General features: G+C 43.3%; 1 protein-coding gene across 6 annotated transcripts in view; it reads right to left on the reverse strand.

Moving 5' to 3' along the window:
- The window catches only part of PCLO (piccolo presynaptic cytomatrix protein), a gene marked incomplete at its 5' end in the record, with an annotated part of 241,011 nt that overhangs the window by 82,448 nt on the left and 141,497 nt on the right, over positions 1 to 17,066 (reverse strand). For 5 of the 6 annotated variants that reach the window (XR_014564187.1, XM_083738705.1, XM_083738703.1 and 2 more), the window contains 2 exons: positions 6,287 to 6,423; positions 11,708 to 13,910. Coding sequence is in view for 5 of the 6 variants with exons in the window: in XM_083738705.1 (XP_083594831.1) it covers positions 6,287 to 6,423; positions 11,708 to 13,910 (2,340 nt within the window). Of the gene's footprint in view, positions 1 to 6,286; positions 6,453 to 11,707; positions 13,911 to 17,066 lie in introns of all 6 variants that reach the window. The other variant, XM_083738704.1, reaches the window with a different exon arrangement.

The following is a 17,066-nucleotide window of genomic DNA, read 5'->3' on the forward strand; positions in this document are numbered from 1 at the left end:
GTGAGAAAGCAAGAAGCCAGCTTTGCTGCTTCTTGGCTAGAGCTCCCCTGCTTGTCATTTTGGTGGCTCTGATGTCTGCTGAACTGCATATTTATTGTGACCTCCAAGCAAATCCGGGCTGGTGAGTGCTGTTGGCCAAATGGTTTTTAGCAAATTTGTTTCTTTATAATGTGCTTGCACAGAGCGAAAGAAATGGGGCCACGTACTGGATTTGAGATTTTAATGCTTAGTACATTAAAGAACTAAAGGGGGTGGGGAATCATTATTTTAAGGCTCAGACGGCAGTCATGAATACAAATTAAGTCAAATAATAGTCTTGTAAAGAACAGGAATGTCATGGACTTGATTTACATTTTCAAGGAAAGCAAACAATATGAGTTGCCTAGGGCTTTACCACTTTAAACTGTAGGTGATGATTTGCTTTTTTGAATGCTCTCCGGTGTTTCTAACGAAGCAAACAAAACCCTGCACCTGGATAGCACCTCAGGAAGAAAGCTAGTCTGAAAACCTTCTCCTTGACATGCTAGTCTCCAATGTATGAAGGGTATGTTTTTTTGAAAAATATGCAGCCCATTACCTGTGGTAAGGTAAAGGTAAAGGGACCCCTGACCATTAGGTCCAGTCGTGGGTTGTGGCGCTCATCTCGCTTTATTGGCTGAGGGAGCCGGCGTCCAGCTTCCGGGTCATGTGGCCAGCAGGACTAAGCCACTTCTGGCGAACCAGAGCAGCGCACGGAAACGCCGTTTACCTTCCCGCCGGAGCGGTACCTATTTATCTACTTGCACTTTGACGTGCTTTCAAACTGCTAGGTTGGCAGGAGCTGGGACTGAGCAACGGGAGCTCACCCCGTCGTGGGGATTAGAACTGCTGACCTTCTGATCGGCAAGTCCTAGGCTCTGTGATTTAACCCACAGCGCCACCTGCGTCCCATTACCTGTGGTAGTCTGAAGGATAATTATATTTTGTGTTTTTTTCCTGCAGGTTTGAATTGGTCTGTGTTTTAATTTATTGTAGTCTGAGAACTGTATTTACACCATCCTATGGTAATAGAGGATAGTAGAGAACTGAGGCGAGAATGACCAAAAAAGAAAAGCAAAAAGCATATACTTGGGAAGCTGATGTGAAGAAAGGTGTGAAAGCTTGGATGAAATGGAAAGCAATTCTTAAGTGAACAATCTTATAATTTTCTAGTACAGTGGTGCCTCGCAAGACGAAATTAATTCGTTCCGCAAGTCTTCGTCTTGCGAGTTTTTCGTCTTGCGAAGCACGGTTTCCCATAGGAATGCATTAAAAATCAATTAATGCGTTCCTATGGAAACCTCCTTCAGACCAGGTCCGGGGACAGTCTGTCCCCCGACCTCTTCTGAAGGCCGGTGGGGGGCGAAAGTCTTTGCTCCCCCCCCGCCTGCCTTCCCGGGACAGCGGAGACTTCTCCGCTGTCCCGGGGCGGTCTTAAAATGCTGGCCGGCGGCAGCGAAACCTTCGCTGCCGTCCCCCAGCATTTTAAAAGCCCCTGGGACAGCGGAGACTTCCCGGGGTGATTTTAAAATGCTGGCGGGCAGCAGCGCTGCCGCCCGCCAGCATTTTAAGATCACCCCAGACAGCGGAGACTTCTCCGCTCCCAGGGCGATTTTAAAATGCTGGTGGGCGGCAGCGAAGCCTTTGCTGCCGCCCACCAGCATTTTAAAAACCCCGGGACAGTGAAGGACTTCTCCGCTGTCTGGGGTGATCTTAAAATGCTGGCGGACGGCAGTGCTGCTGCCCGCGAAGCCTTCGCTGCCGCCCACCAGCATTTTAAAATCGCCCCGGGACAGTGGAGGAATTATCCGCTGTCCCGGGGCGATTTAAAAGCCCCCGGGAAGGCAGGCAGGGGGGACAAAGACTTTCGCCCCCCACTGGCCTTCAGAAGAGGTCCTGGACCTCTTCTGAAGGCCGGTGGGGGGCGAAAGTCTTTGCTCCCCCCCCGCCGCCTGCCTTCAAAAGCCATCCGGGATAGCGGGAAGCGCTTCCCTGCTATCCCGGACTGCTTTTAAAATGCTGGCGGTGGGGAGCAAAGCCTTTCGGCCCCCGCCGGCCTTCCTGGACCTCTTCTGAAGGCCGGAGGGGGGGGGAAAGGCTTTGCTCCCCACCGCTAGCATTTAAAAGAGGTCCCCGGAGATTTCCCTATGGGCTTTCTTCTTGCGAAGCAAGCCCATAGGGAAATTCGTTTTGCGAAGCGCCTCCAAAACGGAAAACCCTTTCGTCTAGCGGGTTTTTCGTCTTGCGAGGCGTTCGTCTTGCGGGGCACCACTGTATATTGCTAGAAAAAAGCATAATACCATGTTCTCAACTACCTTTCCCTCTGCAAAGCTCATGGGTGAGTTCCGATACAGGCCCAGGCCCTTGGCAACCTGTTTCGCTGCTTGGGGTGAAACAGGAAATGCTGCCCTGCTCTACTGCTTCTCTTGGTGGCAGAGATGTGGCACCAGCAACAACTTCTGGCAAGATCCCACAGATTTCCAGTGAAACTTCACAAGATCTCACTGAAAATTGGTGCCACCTGAGGTGGCGGTGGTGGCGGCAGCTTCACCCCACCTAATGGCTGAGCTGGTTCCGTGTAGGCTAAATGGCACAATCCAGCCACAAGCATGCTCAGTAGCCACAGAACATGGAGTCAATTGGGGCAAAGGAAGTGGTTATTGAAGAGGAGACCCAACAGCCTGGAGGCTTCAAAGCACTGCTGAACAGCTGACAGCTGAGCAGGAGAAGCCCGCTGAGAGTAGGAAAGGGCAAATCTGTCCATTTCAGTTCCTGTCAGTTCCTCAGTTTTCCACGTTTCCATATCAATGCTTTTTTTAAAAAAAATTAAAAAGTCACGAAAATTCACCAGCATTGTAGTGCAATTCCCCCTCCCCGTGTATACATTTATGCATGTGATTTAGCTTAATACTTGTTTTTGCAATGCAGTTTTCTGTAATATAATGCATTCTTAATGCTATTTTATTAACATGCATTTCTATGCACACATTATCTCAGTATATGTGTTTTTGTTCACATTACTTAACTGGATAACTGCATTGCAAAATATTCGGAAATAGGAAGCTCAAAGGATGGCTGTGGTGTAGTAGTAGTAGTAGTAGTAGTAGTAATAATAATAATAATAATAATAATAATAATAATAATAATAATATATTTCTTATACCATGTCCATCTGACAGGGCTGCCCCAGTCATTCTGGGAGGCTTCCAACAAAACCCCTCACAGAGCTACAACTTTGGAAAGTCTGGATTACGTAGGTTCACTTTTATATGCGAACTGGTTTTAATTTTTCCACCAATGTTAGCTGAGACCAATAAAAAAGCACAGAGGAGGTAAGGAGGAGACTGGAAAGTGGGCAGTTACACTTCAGTGTCTCATCCTCTATTTTTTCTCCCAGATGGAAATGGAGAAAGAGGCACAGAGATATAAACAAAGCAGATGACATCATTCTAGTTGATACAAATTCCAAAGAAAATGCAATTCATTGTTCTCATACTGCATTGTCCTCTGCAGGGGGTTTGGCCAGAACAGACTTGCTTATAGGTAAAATAAAGGTAAAGGACCCCTGGACAGTTACGTCCAGTCAAAGATGACTATGGGGTGCAGGGCTCATCTCTCTTTCAGGCCGAGGGAGCTGGTGTTTGTTCACAGACAGCTTTCCACGTCATGTGGCCAACATGACCAAACCGCTTCTGGTGCAACGAAACATCATGACGGAAACCAGAGCACACGGAAATGCCATTTACCTTCCCGCCACAGTGGTACCTATTTATTCACTTGCGTGCTTTTGAACTGCTAGGTTGGCAAGAGCTGGGACAGAGCAACAGGAGCCCACCCTGTTGCGGGGATTCGAACTGCTGATCTTCTGATCAACAAGCCCAAGAGACTCAGTGGTTTAGACCACAGACCACCCGCTTATAACAGAACTTAAAACAGAACTTCAGCACGGATTACTGAAGTCAAGCTCTTAGTGGTTTACAATGACGTTTTGAAGTGTCAAGAGAAACCCTTATTATAGGTTTGGGATTGGTTTGGCCTGAAGCTGACAGAATAGTAGACAAGACGCCTGCAGTGTGATACACTATTATTCCCTATTGCTGACAGGGAGCTCTGCTTAGGGAGAGTAGTTGACGAGCCCTGCAGTGCAGTCCACGATGAATATTGTAGGTGAGACACGGGGTTTAGATTCCCAGTCAAAAATTCCATCTGCCTCTCAGGTGGCAGCAAAAGTCTATATACTTAAGTTGTCTCCTCAGATCACCTTTGGGCCAAATCAGTTGCATACAGAAGCTTCTTGCTTCACTGGGTTGCATGCAGTCTAAGTTAATACAATTCTACAAGTTAAAACTGAAACTTGTTTCTTGGACATTGCATTTTTCCAGCTCCCAGGAGTCTTTGTCTCTTGCTCTCTCACACACAGTGTTATATTGCGGGTACTCTTCTGTACTCCTATAACAAATATTTGTCCAGGACAGAATTCTATCCTATTTATTCTATCCTCAGTCATTCTTAAAATGATGAAAAGTAGGATCCCATCTATGTTTACTCAAACGTATATTATATTAAATTCAGAATGTGTATAGGGTTGCAGCCCACTTTCCTGTCTCTTGAATCAATTTGATATGAGGTTGCTATGGCAAATACTGAGACTCTTTACTCCCTTTCATGGGAGATAATTGCCTAACTGACCCTAGACCAGCTGGTTTATTTCATTGGCTCCCATCTGAAGGGTACAGACTGCAAGTGCACAATACAATTTACCTGGAATTGTGAGTCACACCTTTCCACTACACAGTAGCTGTAGCTACAGGTCATGACAATGTGTAAAAACCACTGCGCTCAAAACAGATTGTTTTTTAATTCCCAGCCCTTGTTTTTCCATTCCAGCCAAATGTAATCTGAAAATGTATCTCATATGCTTCATGATTATAAACCTGTGTAATGGTTAGTGGTCCTATATTGCAAGACATACAAACCGCACATAGGATGCATTTATGTACCGTATTTTTCGCCCCATAGGACGCACTTTTTCCCCTCCAAAAATGAAGGGGAAATGTGTGTGCGTCCTATGGGGCGAATGCAGGCTTTCGCTGAAGCCTGGAGAGCGAGAAGCATCGGTGTGCACCAACCCCTCTCGCTCTCCAGGCTTCAGGAAGCTATCTGCAAGCCTTGCAAGCCTGGCGGGAGTTCCTGCGGGCTCACAAGGCTTGCTGGCAGCAGCCTGCAGCCCCGGCGAGTGTCCACAAGCCTTGTGCGCCCGGCGGGAGGTACTGCCGAGCGCGCGAGGCTTGGGGCAGCAGCCTGCCGGCCGAAGCACGCGGAGCCCTCCAGAGCGCTCCCTGTGCTTCGGCCGAGTGTCTGCAAGCCTTGCGCGCCTGGCGGGAGGTCCCGCCGTGCGCGCGAGGCTTGGGGCGGCAGCCTGCAGCCTGAAGCACGTGGAGCCCTCCGGAGGGTGCCCCGTGCTTCGGGCAGGTGTGCGCAAGGCTTGGGGCAGCAGCCGCGGCTGGGGGGGGGAAAATAATTTTTTTTATTCATTCCCCCCCAAAAAGAGGTGCGTCCTATGGGCCGGTGCGCCCTATAGGACGAAAAATACGGTAATGTGTTATTTAGATATGAGAAAAGCCCGCAGGAGTTGGTCCATAACTGCAAAGCAGACTGGATCCCTAATGAGTCTGTGAACTCTTGAACCCCAAGAGATGCAATGTGGAATCACAGCTGATCTAAGATACATAATTCTATCAACATAATCCCTTGCAGTGCCAGAGGATGCTGGAAACAATTCTCAGATCCCCTATGAGTATTGAAAAGGCTGTCCTAACACATGCTTCTAAGCTCACATTGCTGCTTCATTGGAACCCCTAAAAATACTTCCATCCCAGGTAGCACTGAACGAAAAGGTGTGTGGGTGAGGTTTCATGAACATTTTCACCGGACGAGGGAATGTGGTGACGAAGCACTGAGCTTAGGGACATACCATGCAGTTAAACTGTATCTCCCCATGTATGTCCTTTGTTCATGACAAAGGAAAATGTACCCAAGTAAATACTGCACCCCGAAGTTCAGTTCTCAATTTTCAAAGAATTGGGGCTGCACATAACAATATTTGTCTTTGTCTTTACAATGAGCACTGGTATTCTAGAGTAAGGGTGGAATTTTCTTAAACCTCATTTTGACAAATTGAGTGGCCTGTCTACTGTAAGCTATGAGAGATGGTATGACTCATGAATCTTCTTAAAAACATCAATGCTTAAAAACATAGCCTCCTTACTTGGTCTTGATGCTGACTTGGTGGCCTCGAGTGAGCTAGCTTGTCTGGTAGTCTTCTGTCAAAACCATGTCCGTTCTCCAAACGAGACTCCCGGGGCTTGTCGAACCAATCCGTTTCTTCCTGGCGCAGGTGGTAGGCTTTGAAAACCAAGGACACGTCATAGGTTCTGAGCCAGAGATGTGAGAAGAGCAATAGTCTGGTGTGTGCAGTCAACATGCATTTAGCAGTTAATAATTGGCCATGCATTTTAAAGCAAAAGTAGCAGGCAAGAGTGGAAGCAGACAAACTCAGGTTAGTAGAAAGTGACAGAGAGGACCCAGCCTTGTTGACTGCGGACCCTTTGCAGATATGTCAGAATGCCATAATAATTTATCTGGGCTTGTTTGGTTCCTGAAATACTCCATTGGAATATGTTTCTGAGGTGTTTCCTCTTAGCAGGTTGTTTCATAAAACCCTTTGCACCACTCCTTATGGACTCTCAGTTCCATCACTGTCTCACCTTATATATTTTATTTATTTATTTATTTATTTATTTATTTATTTATTTATTTATTTATAAAAGTGTTTATAAACCACCAACTCATTAAAAGTATCATGGTAATATACAATGAAACATGTAAAATACAGAACAAGTGACCAACACTGACTCAAATTAATTCTGTCAATCAAGTGTTTGGCTGTATGAGAAATAAGGGTGCGCACAGAATCATTCTTGGTAGACTTTTCCCAGTTTTGAATTGCTCTCCATCTTCACGTCCACAAAAATCTGAGTTTGGATATTTGCCAGTAGAGATGCAAGACTCTTTAAAGCAGGTTAGTAGCAGGTAGGTTCTTATCTCAGCAGACATTTTAAGTCACTTCAGATTTTATATTTAGTTTTGAACTGATTTGGTCTATATTGCACTTGTTAATAATTCCAGTTACAGATAGGTAGCCGTGTTGGTCTGCCATAGTCAAAACAAAAAAAAAAAATTCCTTCCAGTAGCACCTTAAAGACCAACTAAGTCAGTTCTTGGTATGAGCTTTCGTGTGCATGCACACGAAAGCTCATACCAAGAACTGACTTAGTTGGTCTTTAAGGTGCTACTGGAAGGAATTTTTTTTTGTTTGTTAATAATTGTATACCAATTAGATACACTTGTAATTAAGCAGTATATAAATGGTCAAAATAAAAATAAATGTGTATTTTTAATGTTTTAATTTTTTTAACATCTTGAGCCTATGGCACCATTGTATAAATTTAAATCAATCAATAACACAGGAGCACATGAAGCTACCTTTTCCTTAATCAGACCCACAGTCCCTATAGGTTTCAAACAGGGTGTCTTTCCTTGCCCGACCTGGAGACGCCAGATGTTCAGTCCCTGGGTCCTTCTGCATGCAAATTAGATGATCTGGTTAAACCTTGCGAGATTGTTTCATCATAGGCTTGCCAAATTTTCACTCAGATGAGGATCCACTGTCTTTAAGAGCTTAATGCTTGGGAGATGCCCAGAGGGTCTAAACAATCATCAGCTTCCCTTATCTCCTGCAATGGTCACTCCACCCTCCATTGGTTCCTGCATTTGAACATTTAGAGCAAGTTAGGAGTACAGATTGACTGTGGCACACAAGCTCTTCCCTGGTGTGGAACACTTGTGTGAAAATAGAGAGTGCTATCTCCTGTGTGACAATTACACTAATTGCTATAAACACCTCAAACTGGCAGATGAAATCTCTTGAACCGCATCGTTTCATACTTAGAAAGAACAAAAATGGAGAATTTATCAGCTGTAGAAGACAGACTTAGCATTCAATTTGTCGTCATATCCCCTAAACCAGGATGAACTTAAAACTTTCGAATAAGGGATTATCCTTTTTAGGAACTCCAGGATATAATGCCCTAAATACTAGGACTGAACTTTTCAAACTCGCTAGACTACAGTACTAACGTTACTAACAATACAACCCTAACATTACTACTTTTGAAATAGTGGTGTTGCAGGATATGAAAAAGGCAGAACAAAGATCTTCTAAGAGATGGCACAATTTATCCCATGGGTTTTGGTGGCTGCTGCTTACTAGCTATGGAGCATACCTCATCTGATTGGGTAGAGGACTTTGGTGAAATGATTTCAAAGTTAGAATGCAGGCAGTAAATGAGAAATTGTGGCAGCAGCTGGCAAGTAGCAGCCTTGGAGCCACCAAACAATGCCTTATCTTTGCTTTTTTGTGGAACTGATGCTGCTTTAAGGACTAGCACTATCTCTGTTTTGGGTGCTTGCCTGATGCTCATTGCTTCTGTATTTTTGTAAAGATAAAATCAAATGCAACACCCTTAGTCACTGGTACTTTCTCCTCATATGTGAACTGACTGTACAAAAGTTGGCCTCTGAAAGTTTAGGAGGTGCAACAGTAAGAATGCAGAGGCTTCTCAACCAGCAGTTTTGCATGTTGCATTTTAGGTATTTTCCAGATGCCTTTGTTTTTTGTGAATGTACATGAACCCATAAATTCTAATCTGCTTAAAGACATTTTTTAACTAGAAGATCACACTGGTTAAATGCAATGGCACATTCTTAAAATGTTCGTTTAGGGAATTGCATCTCCTTTCTTAACAACTTTCAGAATCTATGGTTCATGTCATATATCTGTCTCCAGACATAGCAACACGGTAATTTAAAGTATATTCATGCATATAAATAAACTCCCCCCCCCCTTTGATCATGGTGAACAGTATGATCTGTATAGCATTACTTGAACTGAAAGAATTTATGGGCTACTTTTTGCTAATAACGCTTTCACATAATGAGTTTGATATTACCATTTCATGATTCCTGGAGTTTTGGTGCTGCTCCTGATATAGCATGGATACAGTTTCCAATTCCTGCTATGGAGTTAACCCATAAACCCCAGCCATAGATATAAAGCAGAGTTGCAGTTTTCATACAAAACAAGCAATGGTGTCAATGATGTGGATGCAAATGTTTGTTGTTTCATGAAAAGGATTGCTGGAGCAAAGATGACTTAAAATTCCAGTGGGCTCTACATGCTAGCATAGTTGACAACTGTGAAACAAGAAGAATGGTCAAAGGGTCATGTTTCATTTCAGAAAAAAGTGTTATGTGTATGCCATGTACGTGTTATGCTTCTTTATAACCTTATAGAGAGAGAGCATGTATTTATGAGTTACAGCATATGAAAACCTAGGATATTTTGGTGAGAGTGGCTAGAGTAATTTTTTTGTTTTGAGGGGTGGGGTTACAAAAATAGATTCAATTCCTCTTTTACTCCAGTCAGTCTGTTATCTCATTCCTTTTGTTTTCTCTGGACTGCTAGCAGTTATTACTCCCTTTATGAAGAAAAAAAGGCTTGAAGAACTCAGGAATGAAAAGAAAAGTGGAATGTTCAATGGAGCAAACTGAGACCTTAGACAAACTTTGGATCTTAAGATGAATAGGCATGGTTCCAGCAGGGCATGTCAAATGATACATAGCCTCCCTCCACTCCCTTAATGGAAGTTTTAGACAACTTTTAAAGTAAGAACGCATAAGCTTTAAGTAACCACAAAAAGTAGAAACCAAAACAAAATGTAAATCTGAAGAACATGTATCGGATCCAGAGCAAATTAAAACACGCTCCGAAAAGCTCTACTCAAAAGTAAGTATCCACTGAATACAATGGGACTTACTCCCAGGTCAGTGAATATTGGACTGTAGTGTAAACCAAATTTAGGTACCCTTGAAATCGGTGCAAAAGCATACGTCATGGCTAACTTAGGTACTGTTGATCTCAATGGCATTTAAATGCAGCTAACTTTCTCTGGATCCAACCTCCTGTTTTATACTTCGGTGAGATGGGGCAAATTCCAGGTCATTCGGAGGGGGAAAGCTTTATATCAAATATTCACATCTATTATGATTCTATTTTCAGAGTGAACTGAAGGAAGGAAGTAATGGTACTGAAGTAGATAAGAAAGTGTGAGGGGAGTAACTTCAGCAAGTATTTCTTCCACAGTAATCACGGCTATTAGCAAACACAACAGGGCATGCAGTGTATTTTTATTGGACAATATGCACAAAAACTCAACAGAGCACATACAAAGAAAACGTGTAAAATTCATTAACTTTCAAAATGTCTTTTTGAAATGGCTTCTGAAACAGTATTAAAACATGTTATAAACTTTACTCAATTCCAACAATGCTGATACACAACTTACAGTTTAATATTTAACATCAGCATAACATTTTTCTTTGCTTTTTAAAAAGTAACATTTAGTATTTCTTTTTCGTTTTCTTTTTTTTATAGAAAAAACACCTTTGTGTGCATCTGTGTGAGATAAGCTTGTGCAGTTGCCTATAGGCTTCCCAACCCACCACGTACTTGAACATTTACTTGGGACTTTTAGTATTTTCTTTTAAAAAGTGGTTTCCCTACTTAGGTTCTCCTGCCCCATCCTGCCTGCTTCCTCCTCTCAGACTCATCCCAATACTTGGAACAGCATATGTAATAACCACACATGAATAGAATCACTTAAAAAACATGCTTATATGTCTGAGGTACAGGTTATTGTTTATATAGGGTCATTTATACATATGGATAGCACTGAAGTTATCTGTGAAAGTTTAATGAGAAAGGTTTACTGGGGAAGCTAATTGACCCTGACATCTGAACAATATCATATCATCATACTTTTAATTTACAAAAATCCATACATAACAGCATACACTTTACGAAGATGCAATTATAAAGGCGCAGTAACGAAGTCTCTAAAAATACAATACCCCATCATAACAATATTGCTTCTACCCATTATTCCACCGGGGATTAAAACAATGATTTGAAATATATAAGGGAATTACTTTCATAAAGGATTTTGTTTGTAAACTGTGCTCTATGGCTCTTGGAAATTTTTGGATTGCTGAAGATTTGCAGCAAGCTTATTGCACAGAAGATCTTTTCACATTAACAAAAGGATGGGTCACAGTTTTATGAAGACTATATTTATTTTGGGTGGTATTTTCAGCCTCTCTTGATTTTAGCAGAAGCTTATTCCACTAAACACAATGGAAGAAGACAAACCAATCCTGAATTATTGCTTCTGAAAATCCCAGCCAAAATACATATAACAAAAGTGGAGTGCAAAAAAAATGCACACGCAAACTAAAAGAAAAAATAAATACAACTGGAACATGCAAGTCTATCTATGTACCCATCCAAAATCTGAGCACAGAGTTAAATCAGCCGACCAAATGAAAAGAATATCTATCTATATACACACACATACGTACATATATATATATACACACACACACACAGAAAAAGAATGCAAAAAAAGAAAAGAAGAAGAATTAGTCCCCGAAAGATTATGAAATCAGACACATGCATAGAAATGAGGATTTGTGTTGTGGGAGCGATAAAGCAGTCTGAAGTCTAGTTTACCTTCACTGTCTGACATGGCGTGCTGGAAGTCATCCATGATGAAGGCTATATCCCGGTCATAGCCTCGAGCTCGTGATTCTTCCCTCATATGCTGCTGGACTTCGGGCAATGAATGGCTTGATCCAAACTGGTCCCTAGTGTCTGCGGATATAGGGGGCAATGGCCCGGCTGCTGCTCTTGCCATTCCCATTGGCTGACCCACAGGACTTAAGGGACTCTCTTCTTCTGAATTCTGCGCAACTATGGGGATTCGGCCCCTGCTCTGACTTATGGGTAGACTCGTGGGTTTAGTTCTTCCAGAGGGGGCTGCGTGACTGAAGGAAACGTCTAGTGGTTCAGCCTCTTGGGCCTTCAGTCTTAAAGATGAGCTTGAAGAATCTCTTTTTAGCGATAAATCAAGCCCATAGACGGATGACGGTCGGGAAGAAGGTCTGGATCTGCTGCCACTGCTGTAAGATTTGTCAGAATCATCATGCAATGTGGATCTCATTGTTGTACTCAGTGCAGCCCCAAGGCTTGTGCCAAGAGAATGTGTGAGAGTTGGCTGCATATACTTCTGCTGGTCTGTGATGTTTTTCCGAAGGCCAAACGTTATATCATCTTGGAGGAGCCTTGCTCTAGAAGTATTGCCGCCAAGAGATGATGTGCTTAAAGTCAAGTAGGTTGAGTAATCAAGCTCAAGGTCCCTGCTTTCCTGAATGGGTGAAAATTTAGATAATTTGGGATCAATCAAGGCCTTCTTATGCTTTGACTGCTTCTGGTAAAGAAGGGCGGCTGGAAGCTGTTTGGCAGCTTGCTTCTCCAAGGTAAGCCTGCTTATGCTATATTTCTCAGATTTGGGGAAATGTCTGTAGCTAGTATCTGCATGGTAATACTGTGAAAGGCCTGCCAGGTGATCCAGGCTTTCAGCCCCCCTTCGGAACTCCTGCTTGATCTGATGCTTCAGCAGCTTCAGTTCATAAGGGTCTTCCATGGGATCGTCATCAGTTTTCATGTAGCTGTGCAACCGAGAAGAAGTCTGCAGCGGTGCGAGGAAATCTGAGACTTCTTGCACTCTTCGCGCCTCAGTAGTTCGAAGCAGCCGATCGGTTTTGCTCAGATCCTTCTCATGTAGACCATAAGCAGAGCTCAGAGCGGATGTCCCTTTAGTGAGGTCTCCAATATCATCAATCAGTACATAATTACGTGGCGCATGGTGGTCAATATCTGCATAGAAGGAGTCACCAGATATGCTCGAGATGGGACTACTGGCCATGCTGCTCCTCTCATCGAGCCCCATCCTTAAGTCCAAGGTACTGTATTTACTACCCAAATGGGACACGGCATATGTGTTGTCAGAAGATGCAGGGGCTATCATGAGAGGCTGGTTGCGAATCACGTCATAGTTCGTTGTTATCTTAGGCTCCAGATATAATGAGGCCTGCCTTGTTTTCTGTGGGATCACCATTAGCTGTGATGAAAGGTAGGAAGGCTGTGGGGTTGTTGGAGGCTGAGCCTGTGGCGTGAAAGACATGGTTGCCACAGTTTGGAATGCTGACTGGGTCTGGTAAGGAGAAACCTGCTGTTGATATAAAGGTTGCTGCTGCTGGTAATGCGACGGCTGGGAGTACTGAGTTGGTGCTTGAGTGGGAAGGGCAGGTGACGAGTACTGATACTGAGAGTAAGGACTCGTAGGAGTTGCAAACTGCGTTTCTGGTTGGGTTTGTGGGGGGATAAACTGGTCAAATTCTGTTTGGGGCGCAGTCCTTGGTCTTTCCAAGCCATGCTGAGATTCTATTCTCGTGGGCCTGGTGCTGCTAACCTCACTGTCGGACATATAGTCGCGTTCCTCTGCTACACCTTGAAGATAGGCACGCTCCCTCTTTTCTCGTTCTTTCAGCAATGCCTCTTTCCGCCGATTGATGCCCATCTCTAGATACCGAAGTTTTGCATCTATTTCTTTCTCTTCCTCATCTAACTCTGCTTGCTTTTTCCGAAGCTTGGCTGACTCTCTCTCTACCAGATCCAGTTCTCTGTCTATATCCTGGAGGATTTTAGCTCTGGCCATGGTATTGCTTCTACAGATCCTCCGGCGTGAAACTGATCCCACAGTGGTGAAGGCAGATTGTGTCCCTACTGAAACATCTTCTGGAGGTGGGTTGGGTAGAGTCCTCTTGACCTTCTTTTGCATTCCTGATGCTGATACACTTGAAGATCCTTTCGTCTGCGGCATAAGAAAAAACCACAGGATAATTATTTTAGATAAATGGACAAATATGGGCCAGCACAACTTGTGATCTCCCAAGCCAAAAACAACCCACCCAAATGTACTACTAGATGCTTGACTAAACTCATGTTTTGTGGTCCCAAAGAGGCTGCAAAGCAGGACTGTGTACAGTTCTAGCCACCCCAGATCACAGAGCTGGACAAAGTGTAGAAAAGCACAAAGAAACTGTTCAAAAGGCTGGAGGGAGCACCTTCCCTACAAGGAAAGCCTAAAGCACTTGGGGCTTCTTAGTTTAGAAAATATGATTAAAAGGACACACAACACAAATTTACTAAATGATGGCATTTGCAAAAAGTGAATGGAGACAATTTTTTTCTCACTGTCATAACAACAGAAATCAGGGTCATCCATTAGATTCAGGACAGATAAAACCAAGTACCCCACCTAACACAAAATTCATGTATGGAGCTCAATGCCAAAGGATATGATGTTCATCACAGTCTTAATAGAAGGCAAATCCATGGCAGATAGATCTATCCATGGTTATAAGCCATGGAACCTGTACGGCTGAGTACCAGTAGCTGAGTGACAGAGGGGTATTGCCTTCATGTCTGTCTGTGGAACTTTCTGGCCACAGTTAGGAACACATTGTTGGGCTGGCTATACCTTGTGCCAGGACTGCTCCTATGTAACAGCCAGTTTATGACGAAGTGAAGATGCCCAGGCACCAGGATGACATCTCCACCATCTGGAGGTGCATGCCTGGGGATCCTTGAATCTTGACTGTTTACACACACTAATACCACATCCTGTAGAATTCCATCAGTTTTAATTTATCTGCACAATCCAGGGACCAAAAAGTCGTAGTGAAAAATGGCCTCCAAACTAGTCATTCTGTTTTGGCAGGTCTAACGCTGGTTTAAGGAGCCATTTGGCACCTAGCTTATATTTCTTTCTAACACTGCTTGAATGCTCTCCCCAGGAAGGCTCGCCCGGTGCCATCACAGGGCAAAAACTTTCCTCTATAACCAGGTCTTTGGCCTTTTAGAAGTGGGTGGGGATGTCTTTAATGTATTTCTCTTTCCTCATGGCTTTAATGTATCTATGTGGGATTTACTGTCCATCTGTTAGGTTGTAAGTCGCTTTGGGGTGCCCTGGGCACAATACAGCAACTGATAAATCTAATAAATAAAGCAATAAAATAAATAAAATAGCTCAGAGCTGGTTCTGGGCTGGAGGGATATGCAGAGGTCTGCGTCCGTGTGTCCCAGGTGATTGGAGCTCTAACCTCCTGGCAGGTACAGACACAGAGAAAGAGCTTAATGCTCCCGTCTGTTTGTCTTTCCTGTTGGTGAGCCTTTGGGAAGTGGTGCCCAACAGCCTGTGCCTCCCTCCTACGTATGTGAAGCAGTTTAAATACCCCAAATGAAGCATTGTTTAAATGGTGATGAGCTCTCTTATCTGGGTTAACCAAACTCTAACCCAATTAACTCAGCTGGCTTTGCATATTTTAAACTGTGTATTTAGTCCAATTAAGTATTATTTTGAGTATTCCATGCTTATTTGGCATCAGCATGGATAATATACTTGCTTAATGATTCAATAATGATTTAACAATCTTCTGAAATTGTAGGGTGATTTTGTGCTACTTAAAACCAACCTTTGGAACTGCTTTGAATTCACCAGTCCAAATCAACATGTATTATTCATGTTAATACATACATTTAGGACCCCTTAACATATATTATTTGCAGTCCTGCTAGAGAGCCAGAATGTTGGTTATTTTGTCTTTTCCAGTTTGACAGAACTCTTGATGAGGTCAGGCATCTACCAAATTATAGGAACCAGCCATGTGATAGGAAATGCTAACATGTCCAACTGCTTCTTTTTTGTGTAACAGCAAAGCTTTAAATATGGAACACAGAATAACTCCTAATGCATTTTGGGATCTTTCAAATTGAGTTACTGATTTGATTTTAGCCACCTGTCCAGTGACTTCTTATCTATTGCTCTTCTATTGTTGATCTAGATTTGCATCTGTTAAGGGACTCCTTTAACTACGGTAACTCTTACACCTCCCCTTTTTTCAAAATAGTAATAAAAGGTTAGCCATATTGATTTGTATGCTGTTGGTGGATTATTGTCATTGTCCTGTTGGGCTGTGTATGTGATAAAGGGGAGCCATACCGGGGTGAAGGCGTCTTCTTCTGTTTGTCCCCGTGTCAGTTTCACCCACCCACCCCACTCACACACGAAAACAAAGATCACCACAGCCAATCACAAGCAAACAATCACACCCTAAGCCAACCCCAACCTCTCTCACCACCAAAGGAACACAAGTGAACAACACAAGCAACGCTGACACCAAACTCTACATACATTAAACATAATAGAAACACCGCCACCCGACCCCACCCCCATCCATCCTCCCTCTCCCCACCCCCCTTTCTTTTTTCTTTCTGTTTTCTTCTCCCCCTAATGCCTCAACAAATGAAACGGATTTGTAAAAACATTACATGGAAGAAGAAGAAGGAAAAAAAAATACGAGGCACTACACTTCTGTAAAACAAGAAAATCCTTAATAAAAATATTTTTTAAAAAATAGTAATAAAAGAAGCAGGTAAAATAGGGACTCCTGTCATAAAAAAGGGAACTGACGACAGATGGGGAGCTTAGTGAAAAATTTTCAGCAGAGCCAGAAATAACTATGTCACTTTAGTGAAGAAACGTCTCCCATAGTTGGAAACTTTCAAACCCCAAGAGCTATGACTAGGGTCTTCTACCTCCTAGCCAGATTACACAAAGTGAGCAATTGAGGTCACCCTATTTTATCCAGTACCATCTATGTGGATTCCATCCATGTATCCTATAAAGCCGGCATCCCAAGTTATATGACAACACAGGCTTCTTTTGAAAACTAAGGGTTGGTTCACATGTGTAATCCTTTTCAATGGAGGCAGTTCACCTATTCAGTTTCCTGGGATCATGATAAATGAAGTAAGGAACATATGCAAATATATGCTCCTAAGTTTGATCAGGAACCTCCTGGAAAATACCATTCTGTAACTTCCATGAATGTAACAGCAGCACTCAGTGGCGTAGCGTGGGTTGTCAGCACCCGGGGCAAGTAATTTGCACCCCCTAACCCATGGA

The sequence above is a fragment of the Podarcis gaigeae genome (genome assembly GCF_964106915.1).
Source record: "Podarcis gaigeae genome assembly, chromosome: 5".
Lineage (NCBI taxonomy): Eukaryota > Metazoa > Chordata > Lepidosauria > Squamata > Lacertidae > Podarcis > Podarcis gaigeae.